Consider the following 9,555-nt stretch of genomic DNA (forward strand, 5'->3'; position numbering starts at 1 on the left):
TTGAAGACCCTAGGAATTAATGTACAACTTTGTGTGGGACAGAGGCCTGTGGTCCCAAATCTGGAAAGTATTGCTGGTCTCAGACGTCTTTGAAGACGAGAGGAAGTCAAGGACGTTCTTTCCGTGACACAAAAGAGTCGTTAGCAAATCCAGTCCAGCAGGAGAAGTGGCAAGTGTCTGTCCCTGAAGAGGATGCACGGTCACACTGATTGCCATTGGCCTCGACTGGTTTGGAAGCTTTGCAGAGGGCTTGGGGGCTAGACACATCTTGGAGACTTCTGTGCCCCGACCTTTATGCTAGAGAGGGAGGGGGACGGCGGGGTCACGGGCCTCAGTTCGTGCTTCTGCGCTGGGATGCCCACCAGCAGCACGACAGCCGGCATGACCCCTCCCTCTCAGCACGGGGTTCCCGTAGGGGCGGGAGGTCCACACCCTGGGCCCAGAACCGCACCAGTCCTCGTGCACACTGCCACGGAAGCATGTCGCCGAGGGCACCGGGGCTCCAGGACGGCTGTGCCGCAGCGGCTTCCTGCTCCTGCGACGCGGGTGTTGGCGGAGTCCTGCGGAGAAAAGCCTGGTGCCCAGCCTGAGGGAGCTGCCCTGGGAGAGCTGACTGGGGGCCCCGAGAGCTGACGGGACGCAGCAGCTCGCCTCCAGCTGCTGCAGGCTTCTCGACGGGGAAGCGCCTGGAGGAAGGACTGACAGCCCTGCTGACGGACAGAAGGTTCCGGCCCCGGGGACACAGTTGGAAGCGTGTGGTGTGGGGACCTGGGGGTGAGGGGAGGCGGCAGGAGGGAGGGTCTCGCCATGCCCCCAGTCGTGTGTGCTGGGTAAGTCGAGGAGTCTGTTTCTCATTAAGTACACGGGAGGCTTTCGTCACTTACAGGAAAACCACCCACTTATCTGAAATCTGACCTACTTGGGGTTGGAGCCAGACAGGGCTCCTGCATCCCGCAGGGACACAGGGCTGTAGTTGTCCAAATCCGTGCATCCGGCCAGTGTTCAGGGAGGAGCGGCAACCCACCGCCACTTCCACGGTCCTCAGAGGCACCGGGGGCGGAGGCCGAGGTCACCCTCCTGGGGTGTCGTAGGTGGTGAGGTAGGCTCCACAGGGGCCAAAGTCTGAGGTCCCCAGGAGCCAGAGGTGCCACACCCAGGATGCTGCAGAAGCAGCCCTGCCCCCTTGGTGTGCCGCGCCCCAGGGACTCAAGTCCCACATTCTCGTTCAAGGGGCTGCATCATGGAGCCATGGAGGGGCTCTGGGCTGGGAGCCAGGACATGCCAGGCACGGAGGGTCCCAGCATCTTCTGGAAATGGATGGACTTAGGCCAGTCGTCTGTAGGCCTCTGGCCTCCCGCCTCTGCTCTGCGATAGCCTTACACCACTTTTTTTCAAGCCACTTTTTAGTCTTTCCAAAGGTGACATTTTATTTGGTGGTTGGAATTTCCTGGTCACCAAGAGAAGTGCAGATTAGAAATGGACAGTCCTCATTTGGGAAGGCTTCCTGGAGGTGGTAGCCTCAAGTTCTGGTAAATAAACATCAAAGGGAAAACAGACCAGGATGGCGGAGAGAAGGAGGAAGAGGAATGATACTTGGCTAAAGCTGGTACTGTGACACCAGCTGAGGGGCACAGGGAGGCAGGGCAAAGGCTTTGGTCAGAATGGGTCCAGGTCTCCCCGGGGGGGTCCCCCGGGAGGGGCTGACCTGTGCCTGAGGGTGCGGTGTGGCATTGACTAGGAAAGCAGAGCCCAGAAGCTGACATCCCTAAAAATCAGACTTAGAAACTGCACAGCAATGGCAAGGCTGTCACAGGCTCCCTCCCTCAAGGCTCTGGCCCCAAGAGAGGGGCCTGCTCAGGTCCTCACCCCGCTAGAGTGGACAGTGCAGCCTGCTCCTAGCCTTGTTGGCTTCCTCTTCCTCCACCCAGCTTTGTTGCAGGTGGGGACAGATGTCCTAGGTAGAGGTGGCTGAAGGTGGGGCCTCAGTGGCGCTTGGCCCCTGGTCCTCCGCTGTGCACCAGGACAGACGGGGTCACGGTGTTAACTGCCGCTCGCCCCTGTCCTGGAGCCAGCCTCCCTGAGCGTGTCCTGCGTTAGGTTAGCTGGGGGAGCACGCAGGATGAAGGGGACTGCTCAGGGGGACAGTGCAGAGAGCTCGGCCACGGTGCTGGAGGGAAGAGCTGTGCCCCCGCGCGCAGGGAGCAGGGAGCCTTCCTTAGGCTCAGGCTGGGCTGAGACGCTGCCCTCTATCAGCTCTGAGTGTGCCGAGTTCCAGAAAGCCCTGTGTGGAGGGCAGGGAGAGGGCTGGAAGGACCACGGGAGATGGAGCCGGCTGGGAAATGCCCTTCGCCTGTGCCACCACGGTCCCTGGCTGGGGAGGAGCCCCCTCCGCACAGACTGCCCGGCTCCTTCTCCTGTACTGGTTGGTCAGCTTCTCCACCCGGCCTGGCTGGCCACACCGCAGCAGCCTGCCTCAGCGAGGGAGTGGAGTGGGCGGGATGGTGCAGGGGTGCCGGTGGGTGTGGCGAGCAGGGGTCACTTCCCCCGCCCAGGTCTTCAGGGCTGGGCCTGCAGCTGGAGCCTTATCCTCTGGCCTGGGAGGGCCCCCTGGCACCCAGGGAACACGGGATGGGGCTGACCAGATGTGGCCTGACTGCCTCTGGCTCCCTGTCACCTCCCCTCTCCAGACCTCAGTTTCCTATTTGGTGGAACCCAAAAGAAAGAAAAACAGCCACAAAGGGTCTGCTGTCCCCTGGAGCCCCAGCAGTCCTGCTTCCCTGAGCCCCTCCTGTGCCCGGCCTCGGACCTGTACAACGGCCCCGTGTGCAGACAAGGAGGCATTCTGTGGGGACCGGTGGTGCAGAGGAAGGGCTGCCATGCCACTAGCTGGCATGACGCCACCACAGCAGCCAGGCTCGTCACTGATGCCACCATCCAGATTCTCCGCTTCGGGGAGCCTGCCCCTGGTCCCTGGCCCGTGGAGCAGCCGAGGAGGGACAGCTTTGGCCCCGCCCCCCGGCCCCCTCTTGCAGGCTTTGCTCCTTCAGAAACACCAATGGGGTCACGAGGCATTTCTGTCCCCTCCCTGCACCGGCCCGGGCCCGTTATATCCCCAAGTGTAAGGAAATGCCATTTTCAGACCCTGACTTGCAGCAGGACTCGGCCAGGAGTGGCCCTGCAGTCTGCCCTGAGACAGCCTCCCCATCTCGGCAAAGCCACCTGCTCCCCTCCCCTCCGCCTCCCTCCCCATCTCTCCTCTTGCTCAGGAGACCTGCAGACGGAAGGGAGTGGAACCCCGACTCTGTTGACTCAGCAACCAACGCTCTCCCTGAGCTGCTGAGCACTGGCTGCCGAAGAGGGCAGTGCACTGGTCGCTGGGGCCGGTCCCCGTGCCAGGCTGGGGGCGGCGTGGCCGCGCCCCGCGGCACCTCAGCCAAGGGAGAGCCGCTTCAGGGAACGGTCTGCGGGATTTCCGGCTCCCCTTGGCAGGAGGAGGGACTGTGGTGGGCATGGACTGTCCTGACTAAGCTCTCGTGGGAACAAGTGTAAGGACTGGCCGCACCGATGGGACCACAGGAGCACCCAGAGCCTTGAGCAGCTTGTGGGCAGACGCAGCCTGGCTCAGAGAGCCCCCAGCTTGAGAGAAAAATAAGCCCCAAGGCAGATTCCTCTGGGGGGGTCGAAGCCCAGAGCGAGGAGCTTGGCACCTTGCAGGAGGCAGGTCCTGAAGTGGGTCTGGGTAGAGAGGAAGAAGCCTCTCAAGAGGGACAGGGGAGGGGACGGGGTCCTGACTGGGGCAAGGCCAAAGCCCGAGGGGCTGGGACGACGCAGACCGTCAGCCACCACAGGGCCCCCCCAGTCCTCTACTGGTAGGGGTTTGGGGAAGGAGGTGTAGGGCCTACCCCTCTCCTTCCTGCCCCTTTCTTTCCTGGCGCCCGCAGGTGATGCAACCGCCCCTCTGCCCGTGGCTACTTGCCAGCCCAGCCAAGAAAGACTTCGCGGCTCCCTACCTTGCAGTCCCTCAGCCCCCAGATTTGTGACCCTTGCCCAGGTATCTTGAAACCCCCAGAACCGCTGCCCCCACTGCACTGGCAGTTCAACCCCTTGCCTTCCACGATAGGAGAGAGAGAGTGTGAGACAGAAGGAGACTGGAGCACTCGGATCCCTGTGGGGGGAGGTGGTTGGCGATGATTTATTAGCCAGACAAGAATCAACAAACAAGTTCTAACATCTGTTCTCGCCAAACCATTCCTCAGACAACAGCAGCATTGGACCAGGGCCCAGACCCAAAGGCTCAGAGGGCCAAGGAAATCGGACTCCGGGAGGAGAAGCCAGGGCAGTGGGGGGCAGCAGGGCCACCCTAGCACACTTCCTCAGAGGCCTGTGGGTCACCGAGCTGCCGGATTCTCGGGGACTTGGGACAGAACCAGTGTGTGTGTCCCTACTAGGGAGCCAGGTCCACCTTTGCTCCTCGAACTCCAGGCTTCTCTGGGGGGCCCAGACCTGTCCAGAGAACAGGGCCGAGGTGGGATCTGGAGGAGGGAACTGGCACCCAGACCTCCGTGCCGTGGAACTCTGGAAAGTAGCCAGATTTCCTATCTGAGGAAATCTCAGACATTTCCTGCGGAGAGGAGGATGCGGGGTAAGAGACAGAGTGCCAGACAGGGGAAGAGGAAGCCTGGGTTCTAGTCCTCGGCTTGGGCCAACTATCCCCCTCAGGCTTTGTCTCCTTATCTGCACGGCCAGGGACTTGGCCTGGATCAGTAACGGCAAAGGACACACTGCTCCTCTTGCCTCCCTGCCCGTGGCAGACATCACTAATCAATCATGATGCTCTTTTCTGCTGAGTGCGGAGATGACCAGAACATCCTTCCCAGTGCAGGGCTCCAGGCAGCCACGACCAATGGATGGCAGTTGGCATGCAAGATGACACCTTTGCGCCATCTTTGCAGTAGATGACGGCTGAGGTCCTTGCTAGCTCTGATGGCCTATGGTTTGTTCCACACACACTTCCTGAGAAGGGCATCTGGTGTGCAAAGGTCTGTGGGCCTGGTGTTATCCTTCTAGGTTATCCTCCCCCAGCTCAGACTCACCAGGCTATTGAGGAGGCCCCAGGGGAAGCCATGTCTGTCCTTTGTCCTCTGTCCTCTGTCTAGAAAGCTTGTGGGGGAGGGTGTGCCCCCAGCAGGGCAGGGGCTGGTGGGGCACGGGAGGGCCTTGTCCGGTCACAGAGTTCTCAGCGTGCGGTTGCCGGGCACCTGGGTTCTGCGGAGAGAAGGATGATCTGAGGTCACACCCTCTACCCTCTGCCTCTCAGGCCCATCTGTCCCCTCAAGGGCTGTTCTCTGGTCCTAATGGGTGTGGGCCTGCGCAGGGGAGATCTAAACCCCTCACATTCACTCAGCAACCATTTCCTGAGCACCTGCTCTGTGCCAGGCACGGTACTGGGTGTTCTGGGAACAGATGAGTAAGTCTCAGCCCCTGCTCTCAGGCAGCTTGCACTCTGCTGCGGAAGAGGGGAGACAGGTGTCCCAGGGGACCAGTGGCGTGGCGAGTGTGTCGAAAGCACAGTGGATGGCCGCTGCGGTCATGTCTGGGAAGTCTGGAGGGGAGGGGAAGGGCAGGCTGGTCTGGAGGATGACTAGAAGGTCACCGGGCAGCGGGAGGCGAGGAGGTGGTCCCCCGCCTCCGCCAGTATGGAGGGCTGCGTGGGCCAGGTGGCTGTTGGAGAAAGATCGTTCTGGCTTCCTTGGGGCAGAGTGGATCAGAAGTGGCAAGATTGGTGGTTAGACCAGCTAAGAATCTCTGGGAAAATTCCGATGAGCAATGATGAGGCTGAAACTGGGGAAAGGGACCCACCAGGAATCAGGGCCTATGAGGAGTCGGGGTGGGGAGGGTTCTGGCTTGGATAGTCAGGTGGCTGGGAGATAGAGGAGAGTCCGGGGAGAAGGATGAGATCAGGTTGCTGTGTTGCGTTCAGGAGGCCGTGGGTTGCTGGGGGCTGAGCGGGAGCCTGGAGGGCAGTGGACACGGACGGGTGGGCTGCTGGCTCGTCTCTAGTGCCACAGCAGGGGAGGGGGTGAGGGTACAGGCTCAGGGGCTGAGGCAGGCCTGCTGCATCGCAGGGAGGGTGGGGATGGGCCTGTGGAGGGGGCAGAAGCCCAGGGAGAGGCTGGGAGTGGCCAGGAGGTCAAAGGCAGCCCTGGACTGGGACACTGACTTGCACTGATTGGAGGGAGGTGGGAGGGGTGGAAGTGGGAAGGGGGAGTGTGTGGAGGAGAGGCATGCAGGTGCCCCCTCCCCTGAGCTCATCTGAGATGACACCAGGGACTCCAAGTGCTCTTCTCTTCAGGATGGTGGGGCTGTGAAAGGGAGGGTAGGGAGCCAGAGCCGGACAGGCCCAGGTTCCAACCAGGGAGACAGGATGACGGCTGGAGCCAAGATTCATGGCGCAGAACGGGGTATAGGTGGCCCGGACTGGGTGAGAGGGACAGAGACCAAAATGCAGGCTCCGCTGGGGGAGGGCTGAGGTGAAGGCCTCATTGCCTCTGAGAAGTGGAGGGGGTTGACGCAGAGGAGGCCGGGCCCAGTGACTGCAGGGAGAGGGCAGGGAGACACTTCTGGGCCCGGAAAAGGGCCCCTGGCCGGCGGAGCCTCTGTCTCCCCCATGCGACCTCAGACCTCGGACCCTCACCCTGAGTCCGGCATCCACTCTGAACACCTTCGCTGCCCTCCCCAGTCCGGCTTTCAGGACGTCCTCCCAGCGGCCCGCCCCCTCCTGCACCCCGTTACCTGGCCCCCCTGGACCGGCCTGGACCTGCACTTGCGCAGGGCGGGATGCCCGAGGACGCAGGGCGGGTCCGCAGGGCCCTGAGGCACCTGCGCCTCTACCTCCGCGTACACGTTGCTGGGGGCTTCCCCGGGGCTGCCCCGCCCCATGGCGTAGAAGGCGATGGGTTCGTCGGGCTCCTGGTAGATGGGGTTGGAGGGCTTGGGGGGCGGGGCCGGGCGGGGCCGCGGGGCCGGGCTCGTGTAGACTTCGGGGGGCAGCTGAGGCTTGGCGGGCACGGGAGGCTTGGGCCTGGGCGGCTGGGGAGACCGGGAAAGAAGGCCCGGCCGGGTAGGAGGGGGCGTCAGAGCCTCGCAGGTGGGGCGGAGGCTGCAGCCCCCGGGGCCCCGCCCACATACAGAGGCCCCTCCCCTCCGGAAGGCCCCGCCCCGCGCTGGACCCGCCCTTTGCCGCACGCCCTTCCCCTCCCTCAGTCCCTCCAGCCCAATACCTCCTTGGGCTCCCCGGCCCCCTCCTTCTGCGTTGGGGTCACGTTCTGCAACTTTTTGACGATCGGGCTATACTGAGGGTGTGGATCCTTGTTTCCAGAGTCTGGCATTTCAGAGCTCAGGGAAAGTCCTGCAGGCTCAGGCGTCTGCTGGGAAAGAGAGATTTGGTACAGGAGGGATGGTGGGGAGGGGGGTGGCCAGTGGGTGGAGGAGGACAGAACAAGCCAGTGCTGGTGGAGGATGTGTGGGGGAGGGGCACAGAAATGTGGGCTTGTGGAGTTCCCTGGGTGAGGAACCGGGAATGGAGATGGCAAGGGGACCAACGGGGGTGGGGGGGAAAGTAGCTCTGTTCGCATGCTGTGTCTAGCCTTGACCTTCATTCCACCTGGAACATTGGCCAGGCCAGGCTCTATTTGTGCCTGTGTTTGTAAAAATGCAACAAGGCTTCACAAGGCTTTAGCGTAAAAATGTTCAGCATGGGGACAGATCCCCCAGATGGCCATGCCCGTGTTTAGTTCTGCAGGAGCCAGAGGAGTACTTTATGGAGGTTTAAGCTGTAAATTTTAGGGGTGGAGAGACCGCCTCCAGGAGGATGAACCTTACAGTGGGAGGGTCCCTTCCTAGGGCAGCTGGGCTGTAGCTGAGAGTTTAGCTTTCCACAGGCCCCCCGGCTTCTGTTCAGCCCCCAGTTCAGCTGTCCACAGGCCACAGTGCTTTCCTCATGCTCCTCGAGACCCAGCAAGTGCATGTCCACGTCTAGAGGTGTGTGAGCACTGTGGGCTTCATGGATCCACGTCAGAATTCTCTTTCCCTGCCCCTCCTCCCTCCCCTCTCTGCAGTCCCTTTATGACCCTCACCCTGCTGCTGAGACAGCCCCTTAGGAGCCAGCCCCCCCAGGTCTCATGGTGCGCAGGCCCTGCTCCCTCCACTGCCTCGACAACTTGACAGCTGCACACTTCTCTGAGTGCCACTGTCACGACCCCAGCTCAGGCCTCCGAAGTCCTCCCCTGCCTCATCTCGCCCTGCAAGGCAGTCTTCACTCCAAGGCCAGAGTGAGCGGAAGAATTTCCCCTAGCAGTCCTTCGGTGGCTGCCTGTCCTCCAGGGGGATGTCCAGACTCCAGAGGAGTGCAGTGACAAGACCCTTCGAGACCTGGTCGGACAGCCGGCACATGACAGCTCTGCCTCCAGCTCTCCAGGGCAGCGGCTGCCCTCACCTCCAGACTTCCCTGCCCCTGTTCCCACCGCTGGGGAATCTTCGTGTCCTCCATTCCTCACGAAGGTCCACACAACACTTGCCCACAGCACAGTCCCACAGACACGCTTCCTTGAGCTGACTCGGGTCCCCAGGGAGCTCCTCCTGGCCAAGGCTGGTGGTCAGTGCAGGACACTCCCTTCTGTGGGGCATTTTCTTAGCTTGGCTTCCGGAGCACCACGAGCTCCTGGTTTTTCTCCTCTTCCGCTGGCTGGTCCTTCTTAATTTTTTTTGTAGGTTTGTCCTCATTTCTGCAAACTCAAAATGCTGGACACTTGGTATTCCTTTCTTTTCCACCAACACTCCCTCCTGAGTGAGATTTCATCCCTCCTGCTTTACAATCAATCCTTCTATATGTTGATGATCTCCGGCCCAGACCTCTGTCCCAGACTCCAGACCCACATACTTCAACTGCCTGCTGGACATCCCCATTTGAAACAAAGATTTGGGGAGGGGGGAGGGCAGAGGGAGAGGGAGAATCTCAGGCAGACTCCCCGCTGAGCATGGAGGCCAATACGGGGCTCGAATTCATGACCCTGAGATCATGACCTGAGATGAAATCAAGAGTCAGACACTTCACTGACTGAGCCACCCAGACACCCCGACATGCCCATTTTTTAGAGTAAACTCTATGCCCAATGTGAGGCTTCGACTCATGACCCCAAGCTGAGTCACATGACCTACCGACTGAGCCAGCCAGGGGACCCTTGACATCCCCATTTGAATATTGACCCGGTATCTCCAACTGTGCATGTGGCACTGAGCCCCTGATCTGCAGCCCCCCCCCCGGGTTTGCCCCTCCCCCAGCTTCCCTCGCCTCAGTCAATGGCAGCACCATCTCCGCACACTCCTCACCCAATCCTGCAAAAACTCTGCCAACTCCTCCTTTAGAAGACACCCTGCAAGGCGCCCGGATGGCTCCTTAAGGTGAGCGTCCGACTCTTGGTTTGGGCTCAGGTCATGATCTTGGGGTCGTGGGATGGGACCCCACCCACTCAGGGAGGAGTCCGCTTGTCCCTCTCC

General features: G+C 61.3%; 1 protein-coding gene across 5 annotated transcripts in view; it reads right to left on the reverse strand.

Moving 5' to 3' along the window:
* Positions 1-4,164: 4,164 nt before the first annotated feature.
* Positions 4,165-9,555, reverse strand: part of SH2D2A (SH2 domain containing 2A) — a 9,279-nt gene continuing 3,888 nt past the window's right edge. For 2 of the 5 annotated variants that reach the window (XM_040635831.1, XM_040635829.1), the window contains exons 6-9: positions 7,281-7,424; positions 6,793-7,089; positions 5,094-5,265; positions 4,165-4,621 (exon numbers count right to left, since the gene is read on the reverse strand). In XM_040635831.1, coding sequence (XP_040491765.1) covers positions 5,098-5,265; positions 6,793-7,089; positions 7,281-7,424 — 609 coding nt within the window. In that variant the 3' untranslated portion in view covers positions 4,165-4,621; positions 5,094-5,097. Of the gene's footprint in view, positions 4,622-5,093; positions 5,266-6,792; positions 7,090-7,280; positions 7,428-9,555 lie in introns of all 5 variants that reach the window. The other 3 variants (XM_040635830.1, XM_008696537.2, XM_040635832.1) reach the window with 2 other exon arrangements.

This window comes from Ursus maritimus, unplaced genomic scaffold, assembly GCF_017311325.1.
Source record: "Ursus maritimus isolate PB19 unplaced genomic scaffold, ASM1731132v1 scaffold_2, whole genome shotgun sequence".
In the NCBI taxonomy this organism is placed as follows: Eukaryota; Metazoa; Chordata; class Mammalia; order Carnivora; family Ursidae; genus Ursus; species Ursus maritimus.